Source organism: Anabas testudineus, chromosome 9, assembly GCF_900324465.2.
Source record: "Anabas testudineus chromosome 9, fAnaTes1.2, whole genome shotgun sequence".
Lineage (NCBI taxonomy): Eukaryota > Metazoa > Chordata > Actinopteri > Anabantiformes > Anabantidae > Anabas > Anabas testudineus.
Genome location: NC_046618.1, coordinates 8,651,377 through 8,670,670, shown reverse-complemented (window position 1 = coordinate 8,670,670; position 19,294 = coordinate 8,651,377). Strand labels below are relative to the sequence as shown.

The 19,294-nt window shown below is 40.5% G+C and overlaps 1 protein-coding gene and 1 long non-coding RNA gene across 2 annotated transcripts; one reads left to right on the top strand and one right to left on the bottom strand.

The window, feature by feature from the left end:
• Positions 1-499: 499 nt before the first annotated feature.
• LOC113150992 lies at positions 500-1,270 on the bottom strand. The gene is made up of 2 exons (XR_003297691.1): positions 1,178-1,270; positions 500-969 (listed from the first exon to the last, which is right to left on the bottom strand). It is a non-coding gene; the product is annotated as an uncharacterized LOC113150992 (long non-coding RNA).
• Positions 1,015-19,294, top strand: LOC113150990 (anthrax toxin receptor 1-like). Its single transcript, XM_026343772.1, has 18 exons — positions 1,015-1,552; positions 4,021-4,092; positions 4,197-4,268; positions 4,801-4,882; positions 5,072-5,105; positions 5,531-5,610; positions 6,150-6,218; positions 6,799-6,879; positions 7,743-7,803; positions 8,271-8,369; positions 10,638-10,707; positions 10,818-10,896; positions 11,208-11,303; positions 12,893-12,934; positions 13,905-14,000; positions 14,278-14,445; positions 15,294-15,374; positions 17,540-19,294. The coding sequence occupies exons 1-18, from the start codon at positions 1,374-1,376 to the stop codon at positions 17,936-17,938; spliced, it is 1,860 nt and encodes a 619-aa protein (XP_026199557.1). The 5' UTR covers positions 1,015-1,373; the 3' UTR covers positions 17,939-19,294.

The window sequence follows — 19,294 nt, the reverse complement described above, 5'->3', positions numbered from 1 at the left end:
AAAAGGAAAAACACACATTTTCTTCATAATAAAAAAATGAAAAAAAATCACATAATTCACATTATGATTTTACTAAAAAAAATATTTACCGTTTTTCCTTTGCACCCAATAGGCATTACTCACTGTCAAGACGACTCAGATCTCACATGGCATGCAGTGGGATCCCAATGGAGAAACAGTAGATGTATGGACTGTACCTGCGAGGAATGCTGCGCTGTGTAAGTAAACATATAACAAACTGACTAGAAAAGAAGAAAACTTAATTATCTTTGTATTTACAAATCTATTGTTTATTTTGTCATTGCAGGTATATGACCCCCCGTAAATTTCCTGAGGACTGTGTGTCAGTGTTTGATTCAAAAGAATGTAAATACATTGTGCACAAGAAGAACAACCCAGACGTGGAGTGTCCAATTTATGCTTCGGTAGGGAAGTGAGTGTGGTTTGGCTTCCCACAAGGACATGATGTTTTGAATAAAGATAAACAAAAAATTCCCTCTGAATTAGAGCTGCTGTATTGGATTGTATTAGATTGTACAAGCGTACACAATAAAGTGACCAGATTGTCTCTAAATGTGAAAAAACAATTGTGACAAAGTGAACTATTGCATTTCCAAAGAACAAATCAATAAACTTTGTTTGCCGTTTGTCCAAATCTCCCAAATGTCTTCGGTGTTTACCTTTCAATTCCTGCAAATAAACATCATTGACAGGGGTGGGTTAATTTAACAACCAATAGCAACTTGCCAGCCAGTTAATTAGGTGAACTGTGACATGAATAAAATGAAACCGAGCTTTAAAGAGACCAACAAGTCAAGGATCATCTACTTTCTGTCCAGCAAATATTAGTGTTGCTGATGTCCGTACGAAAACACAGCATCCCTTTATGTAATGTGATGCACCACTAGGTGGCAGGACAGTCAAGCAGATTCTGACATCCACTGTTTTGCTTTCATCCCTGCTTCGCCTCTAGAGAGAGAGAGACAGAGTTAGAGAGAGAGAGAGAGAGAGAGAGTTGAAAACATAAGGAGAGTTTTGCAGAGACTCTTAAAGTTGGACTATTATTGTCTGAGGATATCTCTGTTGCTTGGCAGTGTCATTGACAAAAAGGCAGCGAGTGTGTGTTTGTGGATATTTGTGCATGCTGTGTTAGTCCCTGTGATGAGAGGGTACCTACCGCAGTGAGACCCACTTCAATCATGCTTTCTGTCTTCGCCGTCTGAGTTGCAATCACTGCAGTTCTTGGGACTATTTGGATGTTTTTTTTTTTGTTTTTTTTGCTGTTGTAGACACCTGTTCAAGATTGAAGTAGAACTCTGCAAGGAGGATTTACTTTGTTCTGTTTAACCAGTTTGATTCATCATCTCATCTGGATGAGATTTGCTTCAGGTGGAATAATGCCTTTAAGCTGGAGCAGGAGCATTTGGTTTCCAGTGGTGTTTGGTGCTGCCCTGGTTCTTACTGCTTCTAATGCTGGACCGAACCAGGACAGAAGGCAGGCTGGGTCGTCCTCATGCTTTGGAGGCTTCGATCTATACTTTGTGTTGGACAAGTGAGTTACCTGACACACTGACACTGTTAGAGAGAGAGAGCACCAACAGGACAGTTTCTGTTGATAGGTAAAAACAATTCATCAAGTTTATGAGAAACATTAGTTAATGACGATTCTACATGATTTTCCAATTTGTAATTTGTTAACCTGCATTGTATTGATCTCCAGTGACCTAAATATTCCACTCACCTGTCTCTGCCAGAGAGAAAGATCACAACATTCCCCTTTATGCGGCATATTTGTACATAAAGTAAATGAATATGCATCATTTTACATGCATGTTGTTCTCCTGCTTTACCCAGACAAAGTCACGCTTTGCCAAAATGCTTTCATGATGTCATCACCGTTTCTGTTATCATTACGCCCCCTGGTGTCATGTTATACAGGAAAAATGGATGGATGGACGGTGTATCTGGAGTAGGACACAGGATGTTTGGCCTCCCTGCACAGTTATTTGGATACATCGGTCATGATTTTCAAAACCGTTTCCATGTTTACCTAATCTGGTTTTTTGGTTGTCTCTGTGTTTCCTTTCAGTCGTGAAACATAGACACATGATGAAAGCTACCACAGTGAATATTTACTTGACCAAAATTTTCAACGAGGCATGATATGACTTTTCATTTCTTTTGCTGATTCATTTGTAAGTAGAAATTGAATATCCATGCCCGACAGGCTGTGAACTATCTCATCATCAAAGTCAGTGTTGCACGTCGGTGGGGTTTTCCTGAGAGAAACCACTTTATAACATAGGTAAATATAGACCAAGATCATCTGGCACTGACAATGAACTAGCTCAGACTTCTGCCTCTGGACTGTAACTGAGTACTTCCCTAAATACATTTTTGTAGACCTGTCTTGTTTTTATTACTTTTTCACCACATGTGAAAATGTTTTCCAAGTAGGTGAACAACAAATGTATTAGCCAACTCACTCGGCTCATCCTTTTTCTTAAGTGCAACATGTGAGTTGAACATTGCACTGTGCCACTCTACCCACTCTCTCTCTCATGTTTCTCTCCCTCCAACAAGGGTGATGGATTTTCCAGTCGTCCTGGAGTATGTGTCAGGGCCAACTCCGGGCACACTGCTGTTTCTCTGAGGGGAAATTGGCAGCTGTGCGAAATAGAGAGTAACTGCTGGGATGTTTTAACAACATAGATTTATATGTGTGGCCTAATAGAATTTATTATCTGGCATACATTTGCTGCATTACCTGTTTCCTCAATGCTCACTCTACTTTTCGTTTAGCACTGATGTCCTCCACCTACCCTCACTGTCCTGTCTTCTCCTCCCGCTCTTCATGTCTGCACTGCCCTTTCTCCATTAGGTCCAGATGTTCCAGTGTTTTAGCCTGTTGGCTGAGCTATTTGTGCTGGGACTTGTGTCATGGTAACAATGGAAAAATATGTTTTATTTGTCAGGGTGTCAGGTTATAAAAACATAGTTTCGATGAAAGACATTTTGATAAGTATAACCTTTGATATATGATACATTAACCCGATACAACTCTATACTGTAGCTGATATTAGATCATGTAAATAAACTGAGAAGTTTCTGTGTTTCTAAATCTTGAATCCCTTTATCTTTATTTTCTAACAACAACAGGGTGGAGTGAGGAGTAATGAACGTTGCTATATAATCCAACAAAAACATCAAGTAAAAATTTCAATAAAAAACATCTCAGTGTTAGGAAATAGGGAATAGAGTCAAACATGATTGTGATCACAGCTCTGACTGCATGATGTATTCATCTGGTGCTGGTACATTCAGTAACACTGGTCGAACAGTATTATCAGGTGTACTACAAATGTGTCAACAGTAGTCTGAGGAATAATCTGATACTTACTGAGTACATCAGCTGTGCTGCTATTACGTATTTACTCATGCACACCTATTGTGCAGACTGTTTTTTAAATTCCATTTAGCAGCAATGTTTTCCTTGGATAAATTACTGAAAGGACATACTAGGCACAGGGCCACACGCCCAGAGGATCAGGAGGCAAGTGCTAACAGATGCAAAATGACTAATTGAATAACAAACTCATACTATAAATGCAACTACAGTTCCAACTACAGAGAGGTGCTCAAAAAAGACATCAAATAATGGCACAAAAAGCAATAAAAACAAACAAAATGACTATAAAAATGCAAAATGACATGAAACAACATAACATCAAATGATTGTACAAAGAATCACATGGAAAACTACTACTGAGGGATGAAACTTTACTAGAAAGAGACATAAACAATGAATACAAATACAACTGCAAAAGCTCTATCTTTTGTATTCATTTTGCATCTTGGTGCAACAAAAAAGGGGTGTAGGATTTATAAATATCATTACTATCTCTTCACAATCTTTTCACGATAGTCTTTTGACAGCACTCAAACTGTAATATAGAGATAAGGTCCTGTATGTTGAGATGCACAGCAGTGACAATGACACTTGTCTCCTTTCTCTTCCAGGTCTGGGAGCGTGCAGAATCACTGGACTGAAATCTACCAATTTGTTGAACATCTAGCACATAAATTCATAAGGTAACAAAAAATCACAACTGTGTGGATAGGTGACTGTGGGAAAGCGTGTAAAAAGATGGAGAGGTGATCTGACAGAGTTTACATTTCTCTTTTCCTTGCCACAGCCCACAGTTGCGGATGTCCTTCATTGTGTTCTCCACTGAGGGAAGGATTTTAATGAGCCTGACAGAAGACAGGTGGGTGCAGATCCCCTCCAAACAGCCCCTAATCCGTTTCTTCTCTGTCATAGAGCTGAAATGAATGAACGTAATACCAGATGAATGCAGGTCACACACAGTCATGATCCCTCTGCACTTTTATGACCAAGAAGATATTCCACACAGATACTCTCTCTCGCTGTCTGTAGTGTTGTCACTCTGGACAGCTACTTCATCAGGGGTTTTTGACCTTATCTGACCTCTGAAGTGGTTCAGAAACTAAAAAATCTTTTCACTGTTTCGCTGTTTCCCTCATACTTTTTTCTACAAAAGGCTCATTTCCTGTCGATCTGCATGACGCCAGAACTGTTTAAATGTATTCATCTGTTACACGTCGCTGGTATTTTCTGCGAACACTGGCCTTATGGAAAGTATTATTCAGTTACCTTTCCTAGCAGTGTCTGTTTTTTGACAAATGTAATTTCACAAATTAATCTGACAAAATTAATGTTTTCAATTACGTTGAATTATGAGCTATGTGAATTAGCTTGTCTTGTATATGTCTTCTCAGGGAACGCATTCGCAAGGGTCTGGAGGAGCTCCGGAGGGTTCTTCCAGGAGGAGACACCTTCATGCATGAGGGCATCCTGAGGGTAAGCAGACTCTGCATGTCTAACTCGGAGCTGGCATCTGCTTTATCTCTGCACTGCTTCCAAAAAACCAAAACAAAACAGCAGAGTCCAGACCACTAAATATCTGTTGTTATAGAGCAGGAAGGAGTTGAGTATTTCACTGCATGCTAACTAGTTTACTGTCTCAGTCCAGCTTTTCTCTTTTCACAGGCCAGTGAGCAGATATACTATGGAAACACTGAAGGTGTGTGTTATTTACTTGAACTATAATATTTTAATGGGAGATCAGTCAAATGAAATCCAAATCCACACTACAACAGAACAAACGTGTAAACTCAGTTATATTTTTAATTAATAGCCTTGTTTTTTTTATTTATGTTAAAGTTACAGACCCATGTGTATGTACTCTTAGATAAGGAGCTGAGTTGACTTTGGATCACTTTATAGTATCACAAATCTACCACAAGCTCAGGCTGAGTGTTTATTTCTAAAAGGGAGGTCTGGTGCATTTTTCAGGGCTGTAATTCATAATTGTGTGACATACAGTAGATTCTAAGTTAAACTGAGCAACCTCACAAGCAACTTGCTTTTCCCTTATGTAATTATAAAATTGCAGTAATCTGGTTGAGGTTAAGTGAGCACAAGTGATCAGAGTCTTTGTGTCTGCAGGTTATCGCACTGCCAGTGTTATCATAGCTCTGACAGATGGCGAGCTGCATGAGGATCTTTTCTACTACGCTGAGAGAGAGGTAGGAGAGAGAAACACAGGTTAAATGGGTCACACGAATTATAACCCAGTGAAATATGAGACTTTTGACATGATGGACAGGATCAAACGCTGCCACTCTACAGCAACACTTTGATCCTCGTCTGGAAACATCCAGTGAAAGCATCTGTCAGATTTACACATCTGTGCCCAGAGTCTCTCCTCACATCTGCCGTGGCATCTGATGATTTATTTTCTGCTCACATTATTCAGGCCCTATAGGTAAAGGCGTGAAAAAAAAAAAAAACTGTGAATGGAGTGCTCTCTCACACATGTTGACAACAGGAACAAAGTGGAGCTGATGTCACCAGTAGCTATGCTGTTGTCACATGATGTCTGAATAATATTTTTCACTGGGAACATGGTGTTGCCCAACCTCTTTTAAAATCTAAGAAGTCCGATAAACACACGTCTTTTTTTGGCCGCGTTTAAAATGATGTTGTGAAATGCGGAGGTATAATTGAAGCCAGGTGTTGAGCTTCTTCTTGTTTTTTCCTGTGACTCCACGTGCATACCTGACAGGCCAACCGCTCCCGAAGTCTTGGTGCCTCAGTTTACTGTGTGGGGGTGAAGGACTTCAATGAGACCCAGGTGTGTTTTTGTCTGTATCGCAATGTCTCGTGATGTTTGAGCTGCAGGGACTTGAATGGATACTAAAACTAATCTCTGTAATATTATTCATAATGCTGAAACCCATAGTTAGAAGTTTTACGTTTATTTAACTGAAGTTATGAAGTGTTTTAAATTACATAAAAGCTCAGTTTGACACAAATGATTCAATCTGTCACTACCTATTGTCTGATATCAGTTGAAAGTATTTATACAACTATCAGACGCACAAGTTAGCCTTCAGCCTGCCAACTCTGCTCCAAAACAACTGAAGGAGGTATTTTCCAGTGCAGTAAGCAGTGCAGTGTGAGTCAAGCAGGCTGTTTTCCTTCTGTGTGTGGTGTGAACATTGTTGATTGGTTAGTTTGTTTTCTGAAAAGAGGGCACTGGGTAATTTCGATGATTATATTCATATGAACTGTCCTGATTTAATTAAGTATTCTGCAAAACCAACTAATCTTGTGTCTAGTCAGACAATTTGTGATAAATGTCTGCTCAACATGGGCAACTAGACGATGACACAGTTGTAATGTGTGTTTGTAATATCTTGTTTCCTCTGTAGCTGGCAAAGATTGCTGATAGTAAGGACCATGTCTTCCCTGTAAATGATGGATTTGAGGCCTTGCAGGGGGTCATCGATTCGGTAAGAATTTTACTGCTAATAAACATGTTCAAATAGCAACCACCATGATCAGGACCGTAACACAACTCATATTTTTCTGCTTTAATACATAGTCTTAGTCTCACATGGTGCCATCACATCTCTTTTAATTTGTCAACAGACTAATCAAACAGCACACAGGGAAACGAGGCAAAATAGGTTTAAAGCGTAACATTTTTTTCCATGAATGGAGCGAGTCCACAGAAAGGTTTCCAGGAAAACCTGCTGCGACTGTGACGGTCCTGCTTTTGATCAGTGTGACTGACATCTGGCCAAACATAATCAAAACGTGTGCTGTATCTGCTAAGACCCACCTCAGTGATGTTGATTTACATTTTTGCATGCACTAGTTTGAGAAATGAAAACCAGTTTGAAGTCATGTCGTGAAGAGGCTGTTGTCACTGGTGTGCCAGGATTGTTGAGTTAAAGGTCAGGCAGATGAGAGCCATCTGGAGCAGATTAGGCTGTTGCTTCTCGTTCATATGAGTGGGATGTTGGGTCACGAATCAGTCTGTAATGATTGAAGATACATGGGCACAAATGAGAACAAATGGCTTCAATACCAGAGACTCCAGAAGCAAAAGGTCAACTTAATGGGCACATGAAAGCCACGGCTGTAGCTACAGTTTAGAGGAGATTCACACACACACACACACACACACACACACACACACACACACACACACACACACACACACACACACACACACAGACATCTCAAATGGAAAGAAGCTGTAAGCAGAAATCTTGTGTGTTTAAGAAAGCTGCAACATCTCAGGCTGCCACCTTCAAAAGTGTTGCAATGATGATGATGATGATGATGATGATGATGAACTTCTCCTCAGATTCTGAAGAAGTCCTGTATCGAGATCTTGGCAGCAGAACCCTCTAGCATCTGTGCTGGAGGTAAGACGTAAGACAAAGACGATCTACCCGCCTCTCCAACTGTCTGTGCTTAAAAATAAAATCTTCAGAAGAACATAGAAAACAAGCTTGTCGGGGCCACACCACAGAATTGACAATAATTACAGCCATGCCATAAGTCAGTATCAGCTGCAGCATTTTGACACAAATGATGTTCCTGTTTTATACAAGACAACATTTTTGTCATTGAAATGTCAACGTGGCATGTGTTAATCGCTCCAGAGGAGCATCAGCATTTCACCGCATGTCAACCATTCAAACTCTTTCTGACAGCAAAACCTTTTTTTGTCTCTGAGAGCATTTAAAGACAGTAACCACATGGCACAGCTTTAGTGTTGTTGAGAGTTCCACTTTAAGATGACAGGGTGACCAAAAGAACAAAACCTCATTTAACTGTAAAGTTATTTTTAGTTTAAGTTTAGACTTGTGCTTCTCTTCTCTTCACCCAGAGTCGTTCCAGGTGGTGGTAAGAGGTAATGGTTTCCTCCACGCCCGAAATGTTGATAAAGTCCTGTGCAGCTTTCGAATCAACGATACCCTCACTAAAAGTAAGTGAAACATGACTGAACATCACTGTGTACCGCTCGCTGATTCACTACATGCTTTGTTTCTTAATGCATTAGTGTTCAAAGTTGACTGCTTGGTTCATTTACAATAAAAACATCTGGAATAAACACTTGAGTAAGTAAGCCATTATCAAATTCATCTGAATTACACTTAGCGGAGCTTCCCAAAAGTCAACACCAAGTCAGCTGCACAGTTGGGATCCTCTTGATCAAACCAGCAGCTGTGCAGGTGTTACTGGGATCATGTTTTTGTTTTAAACAATGCATTGTATAATTTCGCTTCCTGGAAAGGAGCCAGAAACACAAGATTAAGGCAAAACAGTTCCATACACGAGGCAGAGGGAGGGAAAAAGCCTTTAGGACACTATTGGTTAACCCACGGTCTTCACTGGTGACTTACTGTAATAGTTGTGAAAACCACTTCCCACCATATTTACCACAGTAGCTGCAGGAGGTGCTGGTTTAATTACAGAGCAAGATAATCACCAGCGTTAAGGCACAGTTGAGACCTTCTTTCTTCTTTAACCAGATGGCATGTCAGTGGTCGTGTTAGTGCATCCTTATGGCTCAGTCTGTCATATTTGGACTCACTGGTATGAGGATACATACATTTATCTCTGAAATTGTCTCCTATCAAGTGTCTTTGAATTTGTTTCCATAAAAGTGGATTATTTGTGTTCTATCATCAGCATCTTTTCCTTATTTCATGAATAGTATATACTCTTGTCTATGGTACATGTATGCTAATTAAATATGAAAGTATCCAGAGAGGCAAGTTGCTCTTTAAATCATATTATTAATATTAAGTATTAAAGTAGAAGTACTCTCAGTATTATAATGTAAACAATCTCTCAGAGTTATTTGTGTTTCTGTAGATCCAACTTCCTACATAAAAACACTGGACATGGAAACAATTGGAGTAAAATTATCTCCTTATGGCACAGCTATTATACCGTATGTGTATACTGCTCCTGATTCATTCACTTTTTTTTTACACACAGTTCTCTGGAACTTGTTTACTTCACATCAGGGGTAAATGTTAAATGGACATAATTGAGCCATTTTATCTTGCCTGGAGATAAATATGTGATTGTTTGCAAGAAAAAAGCCTTTTATTTCTGATACATCTTTACTTGACATCGCCAACTCCTCTGCCTCAGGAGATGACAACACTAAGTAAGACACTAACAGCACTAAATTATGTTTATAATAACTTCAATAAATAGCAAGCATTTCCACTGTATATTAATTTTACTTCACTACTTTGGCAACATCTTAATAAATCTGCAGTAGACTTGCACGTGCATCAACAGCATCATATAATCACAGCATAAACTGTATTGATGTTCATATCTAATTCTTGAAAAAAAAAAAAAAATTCCAAAATGCATAAACTGTTCTCAAATACAGTGTTAGCTAAACCTGATTAGTCGAACTAAACTAACTTTCTCTTTGATCTGTCGTGTATTGAACTTGTCAACAGGCCACTGCAGTGAATAGTTTGGTAAAGACTTCACATCTGCCATTTTAAACAGCACTTCCAAATAATTTACTGGTTAATGTTGAACTCTGTGCACTTGTCTGCGCCCCGCATGACCTCACTCTACACTAGGGGAGTAGGCGTTCCAACAAAACACAGTGACGTGGCTTTGCCAGCATTTTTATCCTTTTAACAGTGAAAATCGCCAAACCGCAGAGAATCAGGTCCCATCTGTGCTTTTCGTCTTGCTTTAATAGTGTGAGGCCATTCAGATTGTGAGGTGGGTGCAGACATTAACTCTGAGTGGGACCATATCTGCCCCAGCTTGTGTTGGCGCTGAGCTGTTTTCGGCGGAGCTGATCTCCCCCCCTCCCCTTCGTCTTGCACGGTGTTTCTAGGGAAGAGCAGTCTCGTCCTACGCAACTGTGTTGATTTCCTCAGTTCTGGGGTATGCTCTCCCCCTGCCAGGATAAACAGGCATGCCTGGGCGACAATACTTGCTGAAGCCATTTCCCAAAAAACCAAAAAAACAAAAACAGCTTAACAAGTCGAGAGGACGTAGATTTAACCTGAAAAACAAATAACTCTGATTAAATCATGTGTATTTCTGAGAAGGACACAGACACTCTTTAGGCAGGAAACAACAAGCACTTGTTTTGAAGGAACCCACACATTTGTTAATGGAATTACAATAAAACACATTAACGTCTGTGAACGTGTGTAATTTCCTCTCTTTTACTGAGGAATACGTGTCCCTTCTGCTTCTCTAGTGATGAAACCTTTGGTTGTGGAAGATACGTATCTTCTCTGCCCTGCACCAGTGCTTCAGGATGAGGGGATGTAAGTCGTATCATTTATTGAAATAAATGTGAGCTTTCTCTATCCATCTAATCTGGTCCTCTACAGCACTGCTTTAATGACAACGCAGACATTTTCTTTTTCTTTTGCAGGGCTGCTAATCTTTATGTCAGTATGAATGAAGGTCTCAGCTTCATCTCCAGCTCGGTCACCATTACAACTGTGGGCTGTGTGAGTACAGCATAGTGTAGCACATCTGAACTGTAAAACTACTTTCTGTCTGAGTCATGGTGCTCTACAGTAATAAAAAAAAAAAAAGGTAAACAGAGTAACACTAACAGTAATGAACAAGCAACTTAAGATGCCTAAATGATGAATACAAATTAATTAAAGTATTTCAACATCTGCTAGTGTTTAAATGTTGATTCCATGGAAGATGGAAATGTCTTTTCTGCGGAAAGCTTTACACATAGGGAAGTGGTTTACATTTATGTAGTGTTTTGCATACTTAGTCTGTGTTGGCGTGTCTGTCTCTGTCACAGTCTGATGGGACCATCCTGGCCATAGCTCTGCTCATCCTGATGTTGCTCCTGATCATGGCACTTCTCTGGTGGTTCTGGCCTCTCTGTTGCACTGTGGTGAGTTTCTAAAGCACTAATGCAGCAACAACATGCACACACGCTGCTTTACAAACAGCTCCCGCTCTGCTACAAATTTTAAATGGCTTCGCAACACTTTTTAAATGCAGCATTGTTGCTTAAGGGAAATACGTCTTTCTGTCTTGTTGGGCTAAAGACCCCTAAACACATCATATTAATTCTAATTACCATTCCCAAGAGGACAAACGTAGGGTCTGAGTTACTAAAAGTGTGTAGCTGCTCTGCATCCAGGCTTCCGAATATAGTCAACAACCAGAAGAGGTCAAGGCCACCAGGTGAACGTGTGTTAAAGTAATTATAGTGCTGGTAAAATAATTTGTGTTTCCAAAGGTCACAACAGGTGACTTACAAGACTCGCCTCTCTGTAGTCCCTCGGGATACTAACTGGAACAGCTCAAGTCTTTTCCAGTTATCAGGGTGGAAACTAAAACAATATAGACTGAATGGTTTGGCTTGATCTATTTGTTACTGTGTGATTTTGTAGGGGCAAAATACGTAGAGTTTAGCAGAAAGTATTTTTATGACATTCATCTGTTTTGGATACAGTAAAAGAGGAAATACGTGTGGAACAACACATGTTTGTGCCATTATTTAGACGGTGGTCAACCTGCCAGCATCACAGCATCTCTCGTTGCCAGCTGCTCTCTGTCAAAATCTCTATTTCACCTTGCAACTGAAGAGCAAAGCGTCTCCTCGAAATACACTCCAACATTTCCAGCACTGGAAACAGGAAACACAAGAACTGCCACAGAGAGATGTCAACTTTTACAACATGGCTGTCCCTCCCTTTACTTATTCTGTTCTTGTCCATTTAGCTGAAAATTTTGTCGGCGTGTCTGTTTAGGAAAATGATGCTAGGTTACCATGGGGAATTATTTTGTGTTCCAGGATTTGGAAAAGCGTGGAGGAAAATCACAAATAAGAATCAGAATCACTTAATTTGCCAAGTCTATTAAATGTCGAAGAAATAGTTTTTATTACACTGGTGAAAACATGAGGACAGCTCATGTGGAGACAGATATACACAGGCATATGCATACAAAGGAACAATGCCAGACACAGACTAAACTGTACATGCTTAGAAATACCTTCTGTCTGTATGCAGCCGTGTAATGTTGCAGCTGTATGAAACAAACTAAATAGACTTAAATGGAAAAAGAAGAACACATTACAAATACTATTAACTTTTATAGATTATGGATAATTATAGATTTCTCCATACCTAACATAAGGGCAAACTACAAAGTATTTAGAAGCCTTTTACTCCTTATTCCAATAATCAACAACCTCAGGCCAAAAAATCTGGATAGCAGATTTCTAGGTCAGTGCATTGCTCTTGTAAGTAGGAAAAAACAACTTCTCAGCTATGTGTTGTTGTGTAACCATCGTGTTGCACACAGAAAACACATGCACACATACTCCGACATGCCGATTATATAAAAATCACTCGTGATTTGTTTGTGTCCTGTGTCACCTTCTTATGTATAACAACACATTCATTCTTGTTACTCATATGTCTGTGTGTGTGTGTGTGTGTGTGTGTGTGTGTGTGTGTGTGTGTGTGTCAGATCATCCATGAACCCCCACCGCCAGCTGAGGAGGAGAGTTCGGTAAGATCTGCTCCATCTCCACTTGATGTTTTTCTTATCTGGAAAAAAAAAAAAAAAAATGAAACCTTGCATTATTTTAGATTCAGACAGCTGCCTCTGTTTAGGTTGTGTAATTGTCGAGTGTACGCTGACAATTTGAACCTCAACAACCACGTCATTCACTGCCTGGTATAAAACTCTTGTTCACTTGTTTTGTAATTCAATAAAAGTGATGTAAGTTAACGCCCTCCTAGAATAACAATTGAATTCTGACTTGTACTGTTTTTTTTTTTCTTCTGTGTTGTTGTAAATAGTTCAAAGTTTTAATTCATGTTTTTTTCAAATCAGTTCCTCTGGAGCCCATTGGATGTAAATGGATAATAATGTTGAACTGACAAATAGTGTTTCTCATGAATCTGAGCAGCAAATTCAAATCATTTTTAATACACTTTGACTGCCACAAAACACAATGTAATAACAGAAAGCTAGCACGCAGTTGTGGGACAGGCTGCATTTACTTGCAGCAATGAAACAGTTTAGCAGTTTAATGAAACTGTTTAGCAGGGTAATTGGGACATTTATTTCAAAAACAGACTCCAGTGGCAACCATGGCCTCAGAGGGAGCTCTCAGGCTTCATTATGGGTCTTCTCTGTTCGACATCCTGGTAGATTATGAGTCAGACAGGGTGTATTAAAGAACTGAAACATCACACGTTTGGCCAGTGGGCTTTCAAATTTCCTCTGATCTGACAGCCAGCAAACAGGCGACAGAAATGAGGGCTGGGGTTGAAGTGGGGAGAGAAGACCGACAGGAGTTTACCTCAGTTGAACTGTCTGGTGAACAGTGAGAGATCATTTATATCTGGGGCTCCTCTGTGTTCATTTTGTATTATATTATTATATTTACTGTATGTACAAACTGTGATAATATCCCACCACCTATTTGAAAATAGCCTGCCAGTAAAATCAACTTCCTGTCATTCTCCCATAGGATGATGAGGACTTTGAAGCCCCTAAGAAGAAATGGCCAACTGTAGATGCCTCCTACTATGGAGGGAGAGGAGTTGGGGGAATCAAAAGGATGGAGGTGAGATCTAAGAAACCTTCTGTTATGTCTATTAAAAATAATGATGACTAAACATGTTAAGATGCAACAGATTCACCACTTGGGGCTGCAAAAACTGACTGACTGAAGACTTTCAGAGAAAGTGGTGGTGGTGAATCTAGTCTCTAAATACCTACATGTCTAAACACACTCAGAATTACACATACCTGACCATCTTTGCCATATTTTTAGCATGAAAGGTGCAGTGTAGGCAGTGTGAGGCACCATCATATATGTCTGACTGACTCTGCATTATTAGGTTCGCTGGGGTGAGAAAGGCTCCACTGAAGAAGGAGCAAAGCTGGAAAAGGCCAAAAATGCTAAAGTGAAGATGCCTGAGCAGGAGTATGTGGCTCCTCCGACCCGGGTTCTCAACAATGGCATGCACAAACCCCCAGGGCCCCGCAAGTGGTACTCACCCATCAAGGTACCAGAGCCAGGAGTGAGGCTGTTTGGTCTGCACATGCTCATTCACTGTTGACAACTAAAACAGCAAACATATAGGAATTACGAGTTTCAATTGTTGACATACAAAGCATAAGCACTGGTTGGGGATTTGTGAGATATTTGTTCAGTAAGTCTATGAATATAGCTGACATTTAATTTCTAAATGCATCCATGATTGTTTAATAGCCCTGCTGGGAGAAACGCTTTTCAACTGTTAGCATGTGTATCACATAAAGTCAACATCTGTTACAGATTACGTCATGTTAATCTGGGTGAGGATATAAAAGTAAGCTTCAACATTATTAAAATGTTGAAGCTAAAGTAGCATGAGATGTGTTCAGGTAACAGTACTTAGGTTACCACTGGCACACGCTCCTTCCCTCCAGGGCTAGTATGGGGTTAAAGGAGTCTTTCCAAAGTCTTGCCAATCAGCGGGGGACTGCTAATAGAAACCAGACTCCTGTTGGACTGACCTCCGGGGAGCAGGGCTGCACAGCCAGCAGTTTTGTGAGGAAAAACAGCTGCATTGTCTGCTCTTATCCTCAAAGTATTTGCTGCGTCTAAAAACTATGCAGCCTGTTCACAATGAACTGAAAAGATCTGAGTTGGTCACTGTGGAGCGGATGTAGACATGCAACAATACTTGTCCTTTCAGATATTGTCCACAGTGTAGAGCTGTGTCCTCGAGTGCCTGGCAGAGAAAATGAAAGGGTTAATACCAGAGGCCTTGTGTTTTTATGTCAATAGATCAGAGTAATTTTCCTTCGAATGAAAGCTGTGTAAGATCAGTGTAACAGGGATATTTTGAACGCTTCTCTGTTTCCACAGAGCAAACTGGATGCATTGTGGGTTCTCTTAAGAAAAGGCTACGACCGTGTGTCTGTAATGAGACCTCATCCAGGGGACAAGGTAAGCGCAACCTAAAAGCTACACACTTAAAAGGTAAACATCCAGCATGAATCAACCTGTATTTTGGCTGTACATTAGCATTTAGCAAACAAAGAGCGTCTCTTGTACCTGAAAATGTTGAGAGAATAGACCAGCTGTGAGAAATGAAGTGTGCACAGACAGACTCATGGGAAAACTCGAGGAGGGGTGAGATTCAGACGTAGCAGGTCTGGCTACAATGCACTGCAATGTAAAGGCGCCTGGTGATGGTCATAAAAAAGGTTAATGTAATTCCTCTGAAGCCAGCTGTAGTTGTGGGTGGGAGGTTGTTGGCCCCTAACTGTGGTAGTTGTCATATAGACTGCGGGATCTACGTGTGTTGAGGGAATTCAGTATACAACAATCCTTCACCCTCAAACGTGGAATTTCCCTGAGTAAGAGAGAAAGCTGTTTTGATTTGAAAATGTATATTCAATTGTGTGAGGCTTATTTGTACATCTGATGCCCTGGTACGGACAGGGTGGCAGAAAGTCCTTCAATCATAGTGTTTTCAAAGGTTCAGTTTGTAAACTGTCATTTTGAGTGTTGAACTCATCCACAGAGACAAACTCATATAAATAAACAACCACAAAAAGATAAACCCTGGATCTGGTGACAGAGAGTTTTAGTGTTTCACAGATAAAATACAATTCAAATGCAATTTCAACCTCTACTCAGCAGTAACTCCTCACTCTTAAAATGAATGAATATCTCTGGCAAGCAACAACAAAAGGTTGTTTCTTCTGCAGAAACAACAAAGCCCTGTGTCGACATAATGAGACTTCAATGCAACTCAATGAGACTGTCCACCAGACTGCTGTAGAGCTAAGAGCAGAGCACTCTGTAGAGACTATGAAATCCTCCAGACATAGTTGAATGACTGTAAAAATAATCCTGATCTTTTCCCCAATAAGCAATGTTTAACACTTGGGCTGAAGCAGGAGAAAAAGGAAATAAAGCAAAGGATGCCTCACAAAAATGAAGGTGGACTAGCTCACCTTACTACACTCACAGTAAGACAACGTTGTCGGCTCTTGAATTTTACTGTATTTCCAGTGCAGTGTAGCTAACACACCACTCTCTAATTGGAAGTGTATGAGTGAGTCCTCCTCACTATAAAACTCTTCATTAGTGCACTGGAAAAAAAAAAAAATCTTCTTGATGATTAGCAGGAAACAAGCTTGTTCTGGTTACATTTAGGAGTCTCTTGCTTTTATAACTTCCCCTGAATTAATGCAGCGGTGGGAGGGAGGGGTTGAACTGACTGCTCGCCTGAGAGAAGCCCGAGCCAGGTTCCTGTAACGTGGCATACGCTGTGTTTCTGACTCTCTGAAGACTAGTGTGTTTAATGAGAGATTCAAACACAGGGCGAAACTTAACATGTGATCAATACTGTGTTCATGGTACGACCCCAGTAATAAACATAAAGTAATATCACCTTTGTGAAGATCCATGCTATTCAGGGAATACAAATACAGGTTGAATTGAATTAATTTAATTGAATTAATTTTCATCATTGCTGATTTTTCTGGGTTGTGTCTCAGAGTTCATTTCATCCTATTATCAATGAGCTAATTTCTAATTTCTGTCCCTATCAGTCCACTCCAACTCCCTAATCCCCTCATTGCAGCTGCTCCAGGGGTTTAGCTGATATTGTAGGCTCTCTATTGCATGACCTCACTGTGGCTAGGAACAGGCAAAGTGGTGGCAGATCATCATGTCCAGCTGAGTACAGCTTATTCAAATAAACGTCCATAACAAGAGCTAGCTGTGTGCTGACAATAGGCATATGTGTGAGACACACAGTACCATCTGCTGCAGTCAAACTGAAACTAATTCAGCTGTTCAAGGTGTTTTAGAAAAGCAAAGTGCTTGGCTTCACAAGATTTCAAAAATATTTGAAAACATGTTATATTTTATATTAGGTTTGGTCTGGAATGATTTGGATAGTTTAGTTTTACATAGACAATTAAAAAATGCCTTTTTAATTGTTTTTCATTTAGAGTGATTAACAAATTAATTCTGCTCCTCTATTCCTTCAGTTAATACTTCACATCATTATTTAGATGCCAAACATTGCAGTGGGAGAACACGACATACCCCAGCGTCACTATCCCTCTAACATCTGGTCTGTTTTTCAATTTCAGGGCAAATGCATGAACTTCACCCGCATGAAGTCTCCCCCTCCTCGCTACCCAGACTACAACCACCACCCATCTCCTATCTATAACCCGCCCTGCAAGAGTCCCCCTCCACCACAGGGCACCCTTCCTCCAACTCCCAGCTGTTCTCCATCATTCTCCTCCTCCACTCTTCCACCTCTGCCACCAACACCTCCTCCCACCTCCATCACACCTCCTCCTTACACACCACCTCCCTCCCTGGCTCTTCCTCCCACCACCCTGCACATACCTGCCCCTGAAGCGCTCCTCCCCACCACTCCGCTATCTGCCTCCCCAACTGGAACACTGCCACCTCCGCCACAGGGACCTCCACCTGGGCGAGCCCCTCCACCCGCCCGCCCTCCTCCTCGTCCTGGCCTGTAGAGCTCTGGCAGCGAACAGGAAAGAGTCTGAGTTTGGAAAAGGCAAAAGTCCAAGCAGCGACCTGCACATGACTATCATCGATTGTACCTGAAAGTGAGGACGTGAGTGCCTCGTGCCACGCTCAGCAGGCTGTGGACTTTCTGCCTTGTGAAGAGGAGCAGTGGGTGACTTGTTTTCAGCTATTTGTCTACACTGACTTTTGTACACATCTAGCCCGACAGTGCAATTGCTCTGATGCTTGAATTACATTCTCTATAAATGAGGTCATGCGGGCCAGCTCAAAAACATTTGCCTCCATGTTCCTCAGAGCTGCTTCAAGCCCTCTTGTTCCCCCAACATTGGCTGAAATGTGACCAAGCAGCTTCTGCTCTAGCCTGTGTACATCAACATGGAGCACAGTTTAATTCGTATTGCGTTACTAAAACATTTGCCTATGTACTTTCCTGATAAAATATGATTTAGAGGAATCTCAAAATCATTGTTATTGAATGTTGAGCAATTGCATGCACCAATGTTTGAGTCAGCATTTTTTGTGTGTGTGCGTTATATTATTTCTAACATGTTTCCGCTACAACATAAAATACCTTTTTATTTGTACTTTTATCAATATGTAGACCACTTTTTTATTTTAATGTCTGTGTTCAGAGAAACACGTAATAGCATAAACATATTGAAAGAGCAATGCAACAAATCTGAACTTGTGACAGTATTAAACCAGCCTGATGTGAGTAACAGCTGGACACTGTTTAGTGCACGTCAGACTAAATGATAAATTTGGATGTGGACGCTAGATCAACCCTTGTACTACAACTGACCTGACCAAGATGACTGCAATCACTGCTACAATTGCATGTGTTCTAGGTATTAATCTGTTTATGTATACAGTATATGCCAAAATCAGGGAAAAGCTTTGCACATCGTTCTGCTCATCCACACACAGCTTCTTGCAAAAGTTGGGTTTTATGTAAATAATTCTGATATAACCGAGTGTGTTCAAATGTCTGCGTGTAAGAAAGAAAGAGACTAGTCTACTATATGTATGTGTAATTTCACCATCTTTAACAAATCTGTCTTTTTGCACAAAGTACGTTCAGTTCCTCGAAGCACAAAGCTTTGCTCAAAGCATTGGTCATAAAACCGTGGGTCATATAAGGTTCAGTGTAGATTAAATGAAATGCTGATATGAAGTTATTGTTTGATGGCGACGAAGGAATCTGAGCAGCTCACAAAGCAGGTTGTGAGACTGTCTTTAGCAACCGGAATGACAGTGTGTAACTTTCCATCAATACAGTATGTAGACACCCATGTCTGTTTCATTCAACAAGGAAGTAAACAATGTAAGTGTGTAAAGCTGGA